Source organism: Pipistrellus hanaki (genome assembly GCF_964339955.1).
Source record: "Pipistrellus hanaki genome assembly, chromosome: 1".
In the NCBI taxonomy this organism is placed as follows: domain Eukaryota; kingdom Metazoa; phylum Chordata; class Mammalia; order Chiroptera; family Vespertilionidae; genus Pipistrellus; species Pipistrellus hanaki.
The window spans coordinates 100,127,320-100,146,889 of record NC_140503.1 but is presented as its reverse complement, the minus strand read 5'-3'; the positions used below and the strand labels follow the sequence as shown (position 1 = coordinate 100,146,889).

General features: G+C 38.4%; 1 protein-coding gene across 13 annotated transcripts in view; it reads left to right on the top strand.

The window, feature by feature from the left end:
• The window catches only part of NEO1 (neogenin 1), a 373,996-nt gene that overhangs the window by 149,549 nt on the left and 204,877 nt on the right, over positions 1–19,570 (top strand). For all 13 annotated transcript variants that reach the window (XM_084905496.1, XM_084905495.1, XM_084905494.1 and 10 more), the window contains exons 6-7: positions 11,054–11,208; positions 13,381–13,501. In XM_084905496.1, coding sequence (XP_084761622.1) covers positions 11,054–11,208; positions 13,381–13,501 — 276 coding nt within the window. The remainder of the gene's footprint in view (positions 1–11,053; positions 11,209–13,380; positions 13,502–19,570) is intronic.

Here is a 19,570-nt window from a genome sequence, read left to right as displayed (position 1 = left end):
TAGGTATGCAATTTTACCTATATGTTCTCAAAAATTCTAGTTTAGCACTTCTTAGTTGGGATTCAGGAATCTGTGTTTTAACAACTCCACCAGGTGATTCTCATCATGAGAGAAGGTTGGGAAACACTGCTCTAAGGTTCCTAAAATGTGAGGTTAATATAAGGCAGGAATGTGTTCTATAATCTCTGGGAAGTTTTGAAAGAATAATAAGAGAATCTAAAACTAACAAGATAACGGAGGAAAAAATAAAGTAAAAAATACCTAAAAGGAAAGGAAAGAAAATATTGAGATGGTAGATTTAAACCCAAATACATCAGTAATTATAAATGTACTAACTACACTGATTAAAGACAATAATCTTCAGATTGAAAAGAAATTGAAACCCAAGTATGTATTGCTTGTATGAGAGACGCCTTAAATATAAGGATACAGAAGATTTTGAAATTAAAATGATGGAAAAAGATAAACCATGTCAAAGCTAACTGGAAAAATATCCGACAAAGGCAAGATGAGATAAAGTAGGGCATTTCATGTTAATTAAAGATTGTCTACCAGAAAAGTAAAACCATTCTAACTACACTGTTTCCCCGAAAATAAGACAGTCTTATATTAATTTTTTCTCCCAAAGTTGTGCTAGGTCTTATTTTCAGGGGATGTCTTATCTTTCCATGTGCTAAGTCTTATTTTCGGAGGATGTCTTATTTTCGGGGAAACACGGTATGTATGTACCTCATAATGTAATCTCAAAATATGAAAATTAAAAAAAACTGATAGAACTATAGGAGAGGTAGATAAGACAAACATACAATCATGGTGATAGATTTAACACACTTCCCTGACAGATGGGATATGTATATCAAAACAAACAAAACCACAGACAGTTACAATATAGTAAGAACTGAACAATGCAAATTAATAAACTTGACCTAATTGACAACTATAGGTTGCTGCACCAAACAAATGAGAAAATTTACCTTTTTCATAAATACTTAGGAAAGTTACTAAAAAATATATACTGACCATGAAACAAATCTTAGCAAATTGCAGAGAATTAAAATTCTGTAGGTTTGGTCACCATGGAATTAAAGTTGGAATTAAATTTTTTAAAAAAGAATCTTTAAAGAAAAGGAAACTTAAAAACCTACTGTTTGGAAATTCAGTGAATCACTTTGAAATGATCCATGAGTCAGAAAAGAAATGATGAAGAAAATTAGAAAGTATTTTGAACTAATAGAGATATGTCCTATCAAAACTGATGGAATGCTTAGAGGAAATTTGTAGCCTTAAGTACATATATTAGAAGAGAAGGCTGAAAAAACAATGATTTAAATAGTCATCTCAAAAAACTAAAAAAAAAAGAAAAAAAAAAGAAAAGAAAAAAAGAAAGTAGCAAATTTAACCCAAAGAAAATAGAAGGAAGATAATGATAAGAACAAAAATTAATAAAATAGGAAAAAAAATTGTTTTTTTAATCCTCATCCCAGGATATGCCTACTGATTTGAAAGAGAGAAAGAGAGAGAGAAATCTCTGTGAGAGAGAACATCAATTGGTTGCCTTCTGTACACAATGTGATCAAACCCACAACCTGGGGTATGTGCCCTGAACAGGAATTGAACCCACAACCTTTTGGTATATAGGACAATGCTCCAACCAACTGAGCCACACTAGCCAAGGCCAAAAGTTGGTTTTTGTAAAAAAAATTACAATAAAGATAAAACTCTGACAAATTATGTATTCAATTGACTAAATTTTTTTTTTAGATCAAAGAGTCAGCAAACTATAGCTTGTGGTTATAGTCAGCAAACTATAGCTGCTCAGCTGCTTGTTTTTGTGTAGCCTGTGAGCTCAAAATAATTTCTAAGGTTTTTAAATGGTTGAAAGATAACAGAATAATAATGGTTAGTGATATCTGAAAATTTTATGAAATTCAGATTTTATTTTCCATAAACTTTCATTGGCATACAGTCCCACTCATTCACTTATGTACTGACTATGGCTGCCCTCATATTGTAAAAGAGGAGTTGAATAGTTGTGACAGAGACTAATCAAGCATGTCAAAACAGCAAGTTTATTTAAATGAGGCATGTGGTCCATTGTCTGGGAGTTTGACATGCTTGGACATGGCCCACAAAGCCTAAAATATTTATTGTCAGTCTTTTCAGAAAAAGTTTCAACCCCTGCTATTTAATCTAGAAAGAACTAGTTAGACTAATAATGTAAACAAAGATAGATAAATCAGTAGAAAATTTGAACACCTGTCTTACAGATCTCCAGGTGGCTACTACACACTTGAAAAAAGTGGTTGTTATTTTTAGTTTTTAGAGAAATGCAAAGAAAAGCCACAATAGATACCACTATACCAGAGTGGCTAAAATTAAAGAAACTAACGATACAGGGTTGGTTAGGATGAGGAACACTGGGGACTCTAATATACTGCTGTTAGCACTCTATCCTATCTAATAAAAGAGTGATATGCAAATTAAATGTCGTTCTGTGACAAAATGGTGCTGCCCATAGCAGACGCTGGCAGTGTCTCCCTGGCAGCATGAGCTCAGCATGTGTGCCCTGGCTTCGCTGAGGTAAGGGGACTGTGGGGATGTGAGCCCAGTGTCCCCGCCCCAGCTGCGTGGATGGAGGGGAGGATCCAGAAAAATGGATCTTTCCAGTTCCTGATGCTGATGGAGCCCTATGAGTGCCGGGGTCCTCGGCCTGCAGCCTCAGTGGCAGACTAGAAGCCCCCTGCCCGCAGTGTGGACACAACCAGCATGGCACTGCGGCAAGGGGGTGTCTGGTGGACACGCTGCAGACATCAAATCACTGCCACCGTGCTCCTACCCCCCACCACACTCGCAAGTAGTATGGTCCAAGGGGGCGACTCCTGAAGTGCAGCTCCCACAGCAGCTGATGCACACCACCCTGGGCAGGGAAGCCGGACCTGAGAGCCCAAGCTCCAGAGTACCCGAGCAGCCTGGAGTCGTGGGACAGCGCCCGGAGGAGGCACCAGGACAAGTATCTTCCCAGAGGCTGCGCACAAGGAGGAGAGGAGCCTCTGGCTAGAGGCTGGGGTGAGGGATGCTGGCATCGTTGCAGGTCAGGCTGAGGGACACCCCCGACACACACCCCTGTGCACGAATTTCATGCACCAGGTCTCTAGTCCATAATAATAAAAGCATAATATGCTAATTAGAGCGACCAGACCTTCCAGATGAAGCCAGGGCTACCAGGGAATCCTGTGTCCTGGATGCCAGAGGGGAGCTGGTGCCAGCAGCCAGAATGAGGAAAGCCTATTCTTGCACGAATTTTGTACATTGGGCCTCTAGAATGGATATAATCACTTTAGATACTGTTTGGCAAAATCTACTGAAACTGCATGCTTCATATCTTATGATACAATCGTTTTTCTAGGTGTATACTTATTAGAAATGTGCACAATGATCGTCTCACCAGCTTTATTTACAATAAATCAAAACTGGAAACAATTTATCAACAGTAGAATGATTAGTGTTCTAATCATACTGTGGCACTTCATCAGCAAAAAAATTGACAGACCACTTCTACAGTCCAACAACATGGATACATCTCATAGGCACCATTGAAAAAAAAGAAGCCAAGCACACATATAAAAACATTATTCCATTTTTATAAAGTTCAAAAATAGGCAAAACTAATCTATGGTTTTAGAAATTAGAACAATCAGAACAAGGGCAGGAGAGAGACTGAATGTTACATAGTGGGGCTTCCTACTAGTGTTAATGTTCTATTTCTTAATCTAAGTGGTGATAGTTAACAATAATTCAAACTGTACTGTTAATGTGTGTCACATGAGGTCTTCCCTTTTTTGTTTATAGATAAGTCATTACATACAAAAAATTTTTGGAAAATTTTATTTTGAAACTTGTCCAATAACTGAAAGTATTTTTATTTTTCTGATGGGGAAAGCAGTTTATGAGAAATGGTTGAAAATTTTATATATCTAAATCTATATAAAATGTAATATAAATATTTATTTACACACACACACACACACACACACACACACACATATATAGTCATTCTGTCTGACTTGTTATTTTTTTAAAGAAATTATAGCTACAGGAAATTCCATAGTGAGTGTTAATGCAGAAAAGGTTGTAAGTTCATTCTTCATCTGTTAAATATTTCAAATTTATTGTTTTATCATTAACTCCTGGGATTTCTACACATACTGTGACGTGAATTAGTCCATTGTGTATTTCCTGTCACCTCAGCTTTAAATGGGTTGTTGTGTTTTAAAGAAAGAATTTTTTATTTTTCTCTTAAAACATTCATAATAGTCTGTGTTGCATATCTCTCCTCACCCCCAAAAGAAGAAAATTTTCCATTTGTATTTTTGTGCACAAATTGATAGCTTCAAAATTGGCCACTTCCTTGAGTTTGTCAATACTCAACAAATTTACAACCAAAGTTTTAAATTCTCCCATCTTTCTCTGGTCACAACCTAACATTCTACTTTTATTCATCTGTTGTACTGTGTCTGATCTCTACGTTAACACATCGATCTCCCCTTTTTTTTCAGTTATCTTCATAATTTCACTTCCCTTTACTTCCTGATTAGTTATAGTATACTCTCCTCATTAAAACTCTCAGTTCACTTGGCTTATTTAGGATAAAAACAAACTCTTCATAGCATGTGTACAAAACACAACCACACCCTACATATGAAGTCAACTTTTTCAGTGTTAACTGAGGCACCACAGAGCAGTTAGTTAAGAGCAGTCTCTGGACTAAGCATGCCTGGGTTCTAGTCTCATATCTGTCACTTACTTAGCTATGTGAATTTGACTAAGTTATTTAACTTACCTGTGTCTTAGTTTTTTTAATCAGTTAAATGACTTGTTATAAGGCTTAAGTAAATAAACTTCGGCACTGTTCCACCTGAACCTGGGATAGAAATAGAGTCATCTTTACCGAATTGCTTATAATTTCCTGAATATTCTGTGTTATTTGATAGCTCTGTTCCTCTGTATCCTCTCACCCCCAGCTATGACTTCCTCATAATCCTTTAAAACTAGTTAACATTACCCTTCTATGAAGCTTTCTATAACCATCCTAATACCCCCAGATAAATTTTGTCTCATAAAATAGCTAGCTTTTTGCCAGCAGTGTCTCTCACTGATTTGCTTATGTGCTTATTCCCAATACTAGACTGGGTTGTTATCAACATGGACGGGCTAGATGAATTTTTATCATAATAGATAACCAGCAAACAATTGTTAAGTGAGACTTTGTATTGAAATTGTGAAATGTGACAACTAGAATGATTTAATTTTCTGGCTATTTTGTTACTCATCTTTTCCTTATTTTTTGTTGACTGATTACAAAAGAAATGTGGTTTAAAAAATATCTTCTAAAAGGTTATTCTGGAAAAAGATGAACCATTACTCTAGCTTATATAATTGAGGTAATAATTGCCACCTTTATATGCACACATGTTTATAAACAGTGTCTTTATCATCTTAATTCTCAAGAGCATTCCCATGTCATTCCCTTCCTCCTTTATCCCATGTACCTCCCACTCTGCCCCTGTCTGCACATATTCCTAATCTCTAAGGGTCCCTATGAGACTTTCAACTAGGGGAGCGATGCGTAGCAGCAGCTGAGTCCCAGAGCACTCTCCCTACAGGGAGCACGTCTGTGCCATTCCCTTCGTCCTCTTCTCCAACAGGCATGCATTCCCTAACCTCTAATGCCGTGACCCTTTAGTACAGTTCCTCATGTTGTGGTGACCCCCAACCATAAAATTATTTTTGTTGCTACTTCATAACTGTAATTTTGCTACTGTTATGAATTGTAATGTAAATATCTGTTTTCCGACCCACAGGTTGAGAACTGCTAGCAGGGTGGCCTTGCAATCAGGGGAAGAATGGGCAGCAACAGCTCGTCTTAGGCTAACCCCCTGAACCTGTCTCCAAGGCCCCCCATTCTCTGACTTACCAGTGAGCTAAGACAGCCCAGCTAGGCTACCTGTTTCTTCTATGCCCTTTATTTCACTTTCCTAAATATATTTTTGCTGCACTCAATAAATTATTGCTTGATTTTATTCTTAATTTGTCTTTATTGTTGAAAGTATGACAGATTTCCTCCCTTGCCCCCCCCCCCCCCCCCCATTGACCCCCTTCCATCCTTCACTCAGCCCTCCCAGGCCTTCACACAGTTGTCTATGTCTATGGGCTATGCATATAAGGTCCCCAGTTAATCTCTCCCCAGCCATCCCCACCCCCACCCACGCCACCCGCTTCTTCCCTCTGAGATTAAGCAGTCTGTTCCATGCTTCTGTCTCTGGATCTATTTTATTCATTAGTTTATTTTGTTTATTAGATTACACATTTTAGTGAGGTCATGTGATACTAATCTTTCTCTGGTTAGTTTATTTCATTTAGCATAATACTCTCCAGATCCTTCCATGCTGTTTCAAAGGGTAAGAGGTCCTTTTTTATAGCTGCATAGTATCCCATGGCATAAATGTACCACAGCTTTTTTATCCACTCATCTACTGTTGGGCACTTGGGCTGTCTCCAGATCTTAGCTATTGCAAATTGTACTGCTAAGAACATAAGGGTGCATACATTCTTTCTAATTGGTGTTTTAGGTTTCTTAGGATATATTCCTAGAAGTGGGATCACTGGGTCAAATGGAAGTTTCATTTTTAATTGTTTGAGGATGCACAGTATTGTTTTCCATAATGGCTGCACCAGTTTGGATTTTTTCTCACATCTCTGCACTTGTCATTTGTTGATGATAGCCATTCTGAGAAGTATAAGATGATACCTCATTGGCATTTTAATTTGTATCTCTCAGTTGATTAGTGATTTCAAGCATTTTTCATGTCTCCTGGCCTTCTGAAAGCACACTTTGGAGAAGTGCCTATTTAGTTCCATTGCCCATTTTTTAATTGGATTGTTTGTTTTTCGTAAGTTGTATGAGTTCCTTATGTAAATTGGAAATTAATCCTTTATCAGATGTATCATTGGCAAATATGTTCTCCCATGCAGTGGGCTCCCTTTTAATTTGGTTGATAGTTTCTGTTGCTGTTCAAAACCTTTTTATTTTGGTGTAGCCCCATTTGTTTATTTTGTCCTTAGTTTTCTCTGCCGTAGGAGATGTATCAGTAAACATATTGCTATGAGAGATATCCCTTCCTCTTGGATGTTTTTTGGGATAATTTGAGTATAGTTTAGTCCTTCTTTGAATGTTTGGTAAAACTCCCCTGTGAAGCCATAGGGATGCCTCCCCTGGGTTTGCTGTGAGTTTATTATTATTATTATTGTTGTTGTTGTTGCTTCTATTTCAGTAGTAGTTATCGGCATTGGACAAAATCATTTGTCCAATGATTTTCAGATTGAGGTTTGAAAGATTGTATTTTTTTTTAGGACTATGTATGTCCATTTTGTCCCGGTTGTCCAGCTTGTTGAAATGTACTTGTTCATAGTATTTTTCTCTGATCCTTTGTATTTATGTGGTAGTAGTTATTACTTCAACCTGTTTTATTTCTGATTGTATTTATCTGGGTCCTCTCTCTTTTTTTCTTGATGAGTTGGGCTAAAGGTTTATTGATCTTATTTATCTTTTCAAAGAAACGACTCTTAGTTTTAATGATCTTTTTTATTTATTTTTAGTCTCTATGTTATTGGTTTAGTATCATATTTATTATTTTTTTGTTGTTTTTCTGGGCTTTTCTTTTTGTTCTCTTTCTAGTTCTTTTTAAGTTGTAGAGTTAAATAGTTTAGTATTAATTTTTCTTTCTTTTTTTTTTTTTTTTTTAAGGTAGACCTATAGTGCTATGAATTTCCCTCCCAGGACTATGTTCACTGTGTCCCATAGATTTTGGGTAGTTGTGTGTTCATTTTCATTTGTTTCCAGAAGGTTTTTTGTTTTATCTTTGATCTCTTTGATAACCCATTCCTTGTTTATTGTACTATTTAGTCTCCATGTGTTTGAATGTTTTTGAGTGTTTTTATTGTATTTGATTTCTAATTTCATTGTGATCCAAAAAGATGCTTAATATGTTTTCAATCTTCTTGAACTTATATAGAGATTTAGCTTGTGTCCTAGCATGTGGTTATTCTTTGAGAATGACTGTGTGCACTTGAGAAGAATGTATATTCTTTGGCTTTGAGGTGAAATGTTCTGAAAATGTCAGTTAATTCCATCTGGTCTAGTGTGTTGTTTAGGATCGCTATTTCCTTGTTAATTTTGTGTCTGGAAGATTTGTCCAATGATGTCAATGGGATGTTAAAGTTCCCTAGTATGATTTTGTTGCTCTCAATCTCCCTTAAAATCTTCAAGGAGTTTTTTCATATATTTGGGTGCTCCTGTATTGGGTGTATATATGTACATCGAAGCCTTAGGTGAATAGCTACAATTGAAATCTCTTGTGCTCTGCGTTAAAAATAAACAAACAAACAAAAAAACCACAAACACAACCACAACAAAACAAAACAAAACTGCGGCCTTCTCTCTGGCTGTGGTCTACCTCTACAGGCTCCATACTCTGCTATGACCAGCAGCCCTGCCACTTTTCATGGCTGGTTGTTACATGTGTCATTGGTCTCAGCTCTGGTGCTCTAGGCTGTGGAGCCCAGCCTGGATTCAGGCCTCAGACCTTCCTGTAGTTGGGAGCTCCTGCCTCACTCTAGGCCAGCCATCCCTGGGAGCTGGATCAGCTCCTCTTGAGATCTCACCCTTCCAATTGGTCTCCAGGTGTTTTCTGTCATTCCTTCATGTAAGTCTCCTTCTCAGTTGGATCTCAGTTGTATGTTCCCCACTTTAGTTTTATTTCCTGTCTGGCCCTGGGAGGAGGTGTAATAAGAAAGGTCTGCCTATTCAGCTACCATTTTTTCTTTTTCTCGCTTATTGCTTCTTAAGATCAAATGTTCTTTCACTTCTTGGCTTAACCTGCTTACCTGGGCTAATACTTGTTCTCTATACTCTTACTCTTCATTTATACAAATTAGAAGGCTAATCTGGACTTTTTCTGAAGATCTGCCCCACTCTAGTTAGTATAATGAAAAAGGAGGAAAGCAGATTGAAAATGAGGAAATAAAACTGCCTCTTTTTACAAACAACATATAGTTATCTATAAATATATTTTGTATGTATGTAGATATTAAAGTTGTCTATAGAAAGTTACTAGAGCTAATGGGTGAGTTCAGTATGACCATGGGATGAAAGATCAGTATACATAAATCACTTCCACCTCTGTATACTAGTGATAAATTTGAAACTAAAAAAATTTTGAAGTCCCATTTATAGAAGCACCAAAAATTTAAAGTATTTAGGCATATACCTAACAAAGTATGAACAAGATTGAAATATATAAATATATAAAACATTTTTGAGAGAAATGAAACCAAAGATGTAAATAAATGGAGAGATAAACAAAATGCATGGGAAAAAGACTCCATATTTTTACAATGTCAAGTTGCCACAAATTCAACACAATCCCAATCAAAATTATAGCAGGCTGAGTACATTTTATCTCAAATGTTAAAAATAAACCAACTGCTGGTGTTTTTCAAAAAAAAAAAATAGAAACTGCCTACAGTGGAGTTTGCTCCTTTGTGATATAGGGAGTTCCTTTTCATTTGAAACTTTCAGAGATTAGTAAGATACCCCTTTCAAAGATGTTGTGTGGGAAATTATAGCATTAGATGGGAAGTTGGATTAGAATTTAGTGGTTCTCAACCTTTCTAATACAGTTCCTCATGTTGTGGTGACCACCAATCATAAAATTATTTTTGTTGCTACTTCATAACTGTAATTTTGCTACTGTTATGAATCATAATGTAAATATCTGTGTTTTCTGATGGTCTTAGGCTCTACAGCAGCGGTTCTCAATTTGTGGGTCGTGACCCACTGGTTAAGAAGCATTGCTGTAGAGCAGGGGTCTTCAAACTACGGCCCGCGGGCCACATGCAGCCCCCAGGGGAGTCTGATCCTGCCCGCCAGGTTTTTTGGGCAGTGAGTGCAGCCAAGGTGTTACAGTAGGAATTAGTAGTTCATATAGTCCGGCCCTCCAGCTCTCTGAGGGACTGTGATCTGGCCCCCACTTTAAAAAGTTTGAGGACCCCTGCTGTAGAGCCTAAGACCATTGGGTAAATGGTCTTAAGACCAACAAAAATAATTTTATGATTCCCACAGGTTGAGAACCACTAGCAGGGTCACCTAAGATCATCGGAAAACATGTTGAGAACTGCTAGCAGGGTTGCCTAATACCATTGGAAAACATAGATATTTACATTACGATTCAAAACGGTAGCAAAATTACAGTTATGAAGTAGCAATGAATAGGGTCTCGGCATTAGAAAGGTTGAGAGCCACTGGATTAGAATATCTATTTTACCCTTCTGGCTCAAAATCTTAATGAATGTTATTCGTAAGTGTGTGATTACAACTTTGGGGTAAGGTGAAATGGAGTTAGAGAGTTACTACAATATATAGGCTCTTTCTAATACACTTACTTTCCCCAAAGATCCTATCAATCTTCCTCCCATCCTTAAGAACCATTTCTTCATGTTAGGAGTATGTTGTGTAAATGTTTTAAGGTCTATGTCAAATTTATATTACTTTTTTGGGGGGTGGGGGGAAGATACACATTAAGTGACTGAAAAGAAAAATAATGTCAGTTTTCTCAATTCTTTTTGAATTTTAATTATGGCCCTTCCAAAAAATGGTATAAATCTTAGGGAATAGCCTTTAATATTTATTTTTAGTTTAGAACATTCATATTATCAATTTCTTCAATATAATCAACTTATTATATATTTCTCAACAAGGAAATTCAGAAATTATCTTTAAAATTATTCTTCTAGTTACACCAGAATGTCAATTTTTAAAGATACTGTGTTCCTGATATATATTTTAAAAATATATTTAGGTTTTTATAAAAATATGTGAAAACTTCAAATAAGTAAAACACCTGTGAATTCTGGGATAAAAAAAAAAAAAACTGCTTGAAATATGAATAGCTAATTTTATTTTCATTAATATCTTCATTTTCTTTCTATTTTAAAGCCCAACCTGAATTCCTGAAGCAGCCTACTAATATATATGCTCATGAATCTATGGATATTGTATTTGAATGTGAAGTGACTGGGAAACCAACTCCAACTGTGAAGTGGGTCAAGAATGGGGATATGGTTATCCCAAGTGATTACTTTAAGATTGTAGTAAGTACTTTTTAAAAGAAGTACTCTGAAACCTTTAAATGTCTTTGTAATTATTAAGAGACTTGATATCTTATATACACCAGTTTATATAATGTCAACAAAGATAGAAAAATTAAACACAGAATATAATCTCTTAATTGGATGATGGGAAAGCTGAGCCCAGAAATATTTTGGTAGCTTATATATGATCACATAGCAAATAGTACTAGGTGTAGTATTCCTGCTAAACATTTTAGCACTGTTAAACACAGTTGCCACCATTTTCTGGGTAATGATTATGTGTGTGCTCATGCGTGTGTGCAAGCACATGTGTGCATGCACATGCACTAATTGTCTTCATATCTCTCAAGGAGCAGAAATCTGTCTTTCATATGCTGATGCTCAGGCCCTTCAAAATAAGTATGATCCAGTGTTGGACAGTTGTTGTGACAATATATGTGAAGATTCTTTTAGAAAGTAAATGCAAAAGTAAATAATTAGTGTTAAATATATTTAAGAATACCAGCCATTACTTCTTTTTACTTTTTATTAAATACATCCTATCTAATAAAAGAGTAATATGCAAATTGACCATCACAACAAGACACAAGATGGCCGCCCCCATGTGGACACAAGAAGGCTGCCACAAGATGGCCTGCAGAGAAGGGCAGTTGTGGGCAGTTGGAGATGACCAGGCTAGCAGAAGAGGGCAGTTGAAGGGGACTCAGGCCTGCAGGGGAAGGCAGTTGTGGGTGATCAGGCCTGCAGGGGAGGGCAGTTTGGGGGACCCAGGCCAGCAGGGGAGGACAGTTGGGGAGGGGCACTCAGACCTGCAGGGGAGGACAGTTGCAGGGTATCAGGCCTTTAAGGGAAGACAGTTGGGTGTATAAGGTCTGCAGGGGAGGGCAGTTAGTGGTGACCAGGCCAGCAGGGAAGAGCAGTTGGGGGCCACCGGGCCTGCAGGGAAGGATAGTTGGGGGTGACCAGACTGGTAGGGAAGGGCAGTTAGGGTGTCCAGGCCGGCATGGGAGGGAAGTTAGGGGCTATTGGGCCAGCCAGTTAGGTGTCTATCAGGCTGGCAGTGGAGTGATTAGGGGGTGATCAGGCTAGCAGGTAGAAGTGGTTAGAGGCAATCAGGCAGAGAGCAGGTGAGCTGTTGGGAGCCAGCAGTCCTGGATTGTTAGAGGGATGTCCAACCGCCCATTTAGGCCTAATCCCGGTTTGACATCCCTCAAGGGGTCCCAGATTGGAGAGGGTGCAGGGTGGACTGAGGGATTTCGTGCACTTGGCCTCTAGTTTTTAATAAAGATTGTCTATTATTATTATGTAACATCCTAGTAATCAAATTTTCTAGGTTTTAGTAGCAAAGATTGATGACATATCTTTAAATACATGACATTCATAGAAATAATCAGAAGTAATTATGGTTGTTAAAGACTTACTGTCATAAGTAATTCATAATATTTAAATGTAACCAAAAAGCAAGGTTTATGGTTAAAGTAGCATTTTTTACTATCAATAACAGTAACAGTAGTTGATATCCATGTAAGTGTGGGTAGTTTTCTTTATAGTTTAAGGAAAGCTTCATGTATATGCATCTTGATTTAACTTAGTATAGTCTAATCCAGGGGTCTTCAAACTACGGCCCGCGGGCCACATGCGGTCCGCAGAGGAGTCTGATCCGGCCCACCAGGTTTTTTGGGCAGTGAGCGCAGCCGAGGTGTTACAGTAGGAATTAGTAGTTCATATAGTCCGGCCCTCCAGCTCTCTGAGGGACCGTGATCTGGCCCCCACTTTAAAAATTTTGAGGACCCCTGGAGGTCTATAGACTCTAATCTATTAGAGCTAATGATATTAAAAATAATATTTAAAAAATGCCTTGAAGTCATAAATTTAGATTTTTACTATGGTCACATGGTACTGCATGCCAGATATTTTTCCAAGCAAAGATTGTGAGTACAACTTTGCCTGAGTATTAAGTTCTTAATTGTTAATGACAGTGTTTCCTGTTTTAATCAGTTTAAGTTAGTACCTTGTCAATAAAATTGAGTTAACATATGCATCAGTGGATAATATTCAGTACCTAAATCAGGCAATTTTACTTTTTTTTTTCTTCCCAGAAAAAGCATATACATGGGATTTTGGACTGTTTATCAATTGAATCATAAAATTGTATATGTTTTTCTTCTTCAGAAGGAACATAATCTGCAAGTTTTGGGTCTGGTGAAGTCAGACGAAGGATTCTATCAATGCATTGCTGAGAATGATGTTGGAAATGCACAAGCTGGGGCCCAACTGATAATCCTTGAACATGGTAAGAGGGACTGAAATAATAAGTGGGAAGAGGAAGACTATATATTTGAGGAACTAGGACCTATCACGTGAGGATACCTAATGATTAATGACCTATTTGTAAAGGGCAACATATGGCATAAACAAAAGGAAAAATAGCTGTCTAAATAATTTCTGTTGTTTAAAAACACAATTTTAGCTAATATTGAAAAGAAATTGGTGTTAAAAAAGGAAAACTGAATACATTCTTACAAAAACGAATGTTCTTCAAAATTCAATCATTTTAATCTCACAAATATATTTCTATCCTATTAAAATATAAAACTAAAAGCAATATTAATTTTGCATTGAATTTTTCCAAAATAAAATTAACTTGCCTTTTGTGATTATCACAAAAAATACTTTTTTATAAATTTAGACAACATTGATAAATAAAAAGGTAGGAACCTCACCCTATTTCAGTCAGGGTCAATTCTGGGGAAATTACACAGAAATTTCAAACACTAAGAAGTACTAAATATTCTTTAATATAAAAAAATTATTAACTCTTAACAGAAAATTGGAGTAACAAGGGGTTGGCTAGAAAGAAGTGAAGAGAACTTTAACAAATATAAGAATGGCAGATAGAAGGAGCAACTACAACCCCTAGGTCTGAGAGAGAGTTCAGGAAGATTATCCTTTGGGGCTGAGATTTAGACCATGTTGAAAAGGGTGTGGCCATGGTTCCCTGGATGACAGAGAAGTGGCTGTGCTATCTTTCTTGCAGTGGTAATTGCTCAAAACTTACTGACTAGTGTGCTGGGGCATCTATGTGCAGAGGCAATACCTCATATTCTGCTACAAAACCATCTGAAGGTTGGGGTGTTGTTGGAAATAGCCTCCAGCACCTGTACTGATAAAGTGTAACTCTTGTGTCAGTTGGCAAAGGAAAAACATTTAAAGGAGCAGCTTTATTTTTGCAGAGCAGGTAATATGATATGAATTTGAAGCTGAGAGGCAATAAACTGTTAACTGTCACATGCTCCAAATCTTGTCACTTAGGAATATTATAGGTGAATACATCCTATATAATAAAAGGCTAATATGCAAATTGTCCCCTCGAATGGGAGTTTGATAGAGGGCAGGCTGGCGGCCTATTGCCCCAGTCCCGTCCCCAGTAGGCCCCAATTGGGGCCAGCCAGATCGATTCCACCCGTGCACGAATTCATGCACCGGGCTTCTAGTGGATTATAACCTGCTTTTTTGCAGCAGTATGCTATGGCGTCTTTACATGTAAATAGAGATTTGCGCCAAAATTTTCATTGCTCAATAGTGTATATACACTTTGTTTTATATAAAAGACTAGAGGCATGGTGTATGAAATTCATGAACGGGGGAGGGAGGGTTGTCCCTTAACCCGGCCTACACTCTCCAATCTGGGACCCCTTGGACATCCCTCTCACAATATGGGACTTCTGGCTTCTAACTGCTCGCCTTCCTGCGTGCCTGATCACCGCTAACCACCTCTGCCTGACTGCCTGATTGCCTGATCACCCCTAACCACCTCTGCTTCTGCCTGCCAGCCTAATTGCCCTCTGACCGCTTCCCTGCTGGCATGATTGCCCCAAACTGCCCTCACCTGCATGCCTAACTGCCCCCTAACTGCTTGCTCCCCTGCCAGTCTGATTGCCCCTAACCACCTTTGACTTGGGCCCTCACTCCCAACCCCCACCATGGCTTTGTCCAGAAGGTGTCTGGTTGACCTGGTCTAATTAGCATATTACCCTTTTATTAGTATAGATTCCCTGTTGCTTAGCATTTAAACTATTTTTCCTATTTTTAACAATTATGAACAGTGCTATGCTGAATTTCTTTATATGACTTTCTCATACTGAATTACTAGAAGTTGAGTTATTGGATAGCAGTTCTGTGTTAAGTTGATAAGGATACCCATTGGGTCTGTTATTTATTTTAGTAAGAAAAGCATTTTCCATTTTTTGCATTTCTTTAGAATGCATAAAAAAGATGCCATATTAGACATCTGCTCTAGTTTCTGAGTCAAGTGAGTTCAGCTTCCACTGTGGTTCCTGCCACATAGCCTAGCCAGAAAAAACTAATTGGCAAAAATGGTACCTGCTAATGGTTTTCACTAAAATAGCATATAAGATTTTTATATGCTACTAGGGGCCCAGTGCACGAATTTGTGCACCTTGAGAGGACCTATGGGCTGCAAGGCTGCAGTAGGCACAGGGATAGGTCTTGGCCCATCCTTTGCACTGCCACCTGGCTCCTCCTGCCACGGCTTCTGGTTCCTTGTCTGCCAGCAGCCCCACTCCCGCCACTGTTCCCACACACTGATGGCGTCGGCCCCATTTGCATCCTCTGAAGGTGCAGAGTGATTGAGGCCAGTGCCAGCAGTTGGTGTGAGTGTCTGCTGCTGCCCTGATCTTCCCTCAGAAGTGTGTGTGGGGGGGAGGGGGGGCGAAGAAGCCCTCATTGGTGATCAGGGCCAGCAGTCACCACTCGCACTCACTGATGTTGCCGAGTGATTTAGACCAGTGCTGGGCACTGGCAGTGGGTGCCAGTAACAGCTTTGGCACAGGCTGCGGGTACAAGAGGCAGTTGATAGCCCTGATCTTCTTTCAGGAGCCAGGAGAGGTGGAGAAGCCTTAAGGAGTAATCGGGGTCGGCAGCTGCCGCTTGTACCCACTGATGGTGCCGAGCAATGGCAATGGGTGTGAGTGGTGGCTTCAGCGTCAGTAGTGGTGTAGGTCCAGTGCCAATACCAGATGTGAGCACTGGGCGGGACCACGGTGTGTGCCAGAGCAAAGAATTTTCAGTAACTGCCAGAGGCTTGCCCTGATGACAGCAACCGGCACCCCACCTTGGTCTGACATCCCCTCTCACCTGCTCCACCATCCTGCCACAGCCGACGCCCGCCATGCTCCATGCACAACCCCTGGTGGTCAGTGCACATTCAGTGGTTCAGGTTATTCTGCCATTTGGTCTATTTGCATATTAGCCTTTTATTATATAGGATTTCTTGAAAATGTATTTGATAGTACTTTTATAAAAAGATATTAACTATACTGCTCTTTTTCTTTATTTGTCTTTCTTTCCATATTCATTGGAAATGACTTAGTAAAAGCCATGTTGCCTTCATATTTTGGCAAAATGCCTGAATATTATTACCAATTAAGGCGCTAACAAAACTAATCAGGTAGATAACCTTATTTCTTTTAAAGTGTCAGTGGTTTTTTTTTAGTAAACTTTGTGACTTTCTTGGGATTATTTACGTGGAGCTAAATAAAGGCATTTTAGCATATTTGTGTTTGGGATTACCATTATAGATTTAACTTTAATAATAAAAATGGTTTGCTATGCTAAGAGTCCCTAAACTAATCCTCTGAAAATGCTCAAATGTCATAATAACTATAGTTGTAGTATGTGTTTTTCCCTTCTTGAGATGTTTGAAAAAACAGTGCTTTGTGGGCTGGTGAAATTTTTTAGTGCCATTGTCAGGGATGCATTAAGGATACATAGGTTATGGGAAAGAAAGTGTCATTTTATTAATTTTGCTATTTTAATTTACAAGATAAATAATTATGTAGAAAAGCTCAAAGAGAAAATAGAGGATCTGACCTCTGCCTTTCTAGAGAGAGAGGTGTAAGAGATATGTATGATAATAAGTGTTATTTTTCTAATATAAATAAAGCAGTGTACAACTGAATTCTCTCTGTATGATCAGGGAAGTTTTTTTCATGGAAAGTGTCCTTTGAATGATAACATTTCCAGATGCTAAAAGGAGTACCTGTTTCTGTAGGAAGGTGGCCTATAAAGGCAGAATAGGATCAAATTGCTCATGGCCTTGATTTTAAACATCAAAGCATCTGGCTGGTGTGACTCAATGATTGAGTGTTGACCTATAAATCAGGAGGTCATGGTTCGATTCCTGGTCAGGGAATATGCCTAGATTGTGGGCTTGATCTCCAGTGTGGGCTGTGCAGAAGCAGGTGATCAGTGATTCTCATCATTGCCTTTTCTATCTCTTCCTCTCTGAAAAACAAACAAACAAACAAACAAACAAACATCAAAGCAATACTGTAGTAAGGCAGTCTGATGATAAAGTCAGGTCTAACTAGAAAACCAAGTTCAGGAGGCTGGTTGAAGGAATATTGTTTTATGTAAGAGACCATTGAAAGATGATAAGTATTTATATTAGAGAAATAGAAAAAAGTATCCTAATAAAGATATGTTAGTGATTTATTAATTCAGACTTTATCAACTGTGATTGGATATTAAATATCATTGTAGAAAAATCAGAAATCTTCTAAACTTTTATCTGGGTGATGCCTTTACAAAGAAAAAAAGGAGGTGAGTCAAAGTGGAAGGGGACTTATGCTTGTCCTCAGAATGTAAAAAATGTGCACAGAACTTTTCGCTCTCGCTTACAATAAAAAAGGTGGGTGATTTACAAAGTCATAATTTCTCTGAGTTCATTGGAGAGCTGAGCTTGCAAAGCAACCAAATGCATTAACCTAAAGTTCAAAGAGTTGTCAACCCTCTCCCCCAAAGAATGGGGCATGAATTGTTTTGTCTTTGGCAGGGCAGGAGAAAAATAGATGGCTGCAATAAAAGTAGATAAGAAGAAATCAGCTGAAATTTTAACTGATCATTAAAGACTATGTGTGGACTAATTTGGAATATCTTGGGGCTTCTGATAAAAGAGGAGTTCACACTTGCTTTCAAATACATTTCCTTGGGGCTCAACAGGATATTTACTATTGAGATTGGTACAAGGGGGAGACTCAGGGACTCAGTCATGTAAAGATTAAGGAGGTGATCTGTGGCTGGTGGAATAGAGGCACAAAGTCCCTCCCATTTGCTCAGACTCCTTTAAGCCTCAAAAAATGGGCGATGGGCAGAAAACCTTATTTGATACATTTCTTGAGGGACATTAGAAACAAAAATCCTTCTTCTGTGGGGAGGAACCCTCTGGTCCCCAGGACACAGCCAAAGATGCATTGCTACTATAGAAAGTAAGCCCTTTTACTCTGAACGAGATGCAGAAAACTGTTTTGGACCCCTGCATCCTACAACAGTACCTAGGGAGAGGTGTTTTACTAGTGGAGGAAGAATAGGGAGGGTAGCACTGAAAATCAACACAAATACAAAGTAGATTTTGGCTGCCATAAGAAGGAGAGCTGCATGGCCCACCCAATATTGACATTAGAACAGGACAACTGAAAATCCCATCTGTGTAGTCTTGATATGTAAAATTACTTACTGATCTCGATCCTCCCATCCCTCAGTTGATGGACAGACATAAACCCCACCTGCAGCCAGACATTCCTGAGCTCTGAACCACCAATCAGCACCTGCCAAATACCCTAAGCCCCGCCCTCTATCCTTAAAGGTGCCTGTAAGCCCCTCCATCGCTTTCTTCCTCTCCTCTCCATGGAAGCAGCAGCAGGGGAACCCTTCCCTCCAATAAAGCCTGTGTGTCCTGCCATCCCGGTCTCCGGACTACCTTCTTTATTTAATCTATCACTTACTGAGTTAAGCAACTTCCCATGTCACATATTTGAAGAGTAAGCCTCTCCTTGTTTTTAATCAAACTCAAACATCCTCACTCACCTGCATTGCAGGTATGTCCTCAAAGACTTTAATGAAATCCTCTTCATCAACAGCGCCAGTTCCTTCTTTTGGCGCTATAAAAAAAAAAAAATTATTTAAAAATGTAAATAATGTGCATTGGAAGAATCTAATTAAATACAATAACAGTTATATTTTGGTAGATTTGTAATCATTTCTTTAAAGCTAAGTAAAAATTTTAAGTGTTGTGATTCCATAATACTTTACTCATTTAAAAAAATGTTCTTATTAAAAAAAAATGTTTTTATTGATTTTAGAGGAGAAGGAAGAGGGAGAGCTAGAAACGTCAATGATGGGAATCATTGATCAGCTGCTTCCTGCACACACTCTATTGGGGATTGAGCCTGCAACCTGGCATGTGCCCTGACTGGAAATCAAACCATGACTTCCTGGTTCATGAGTCAATGTGCAACCAATTAAAATAAGTTCTAATGCAAAAAAGAAAAGAAAAAATCTC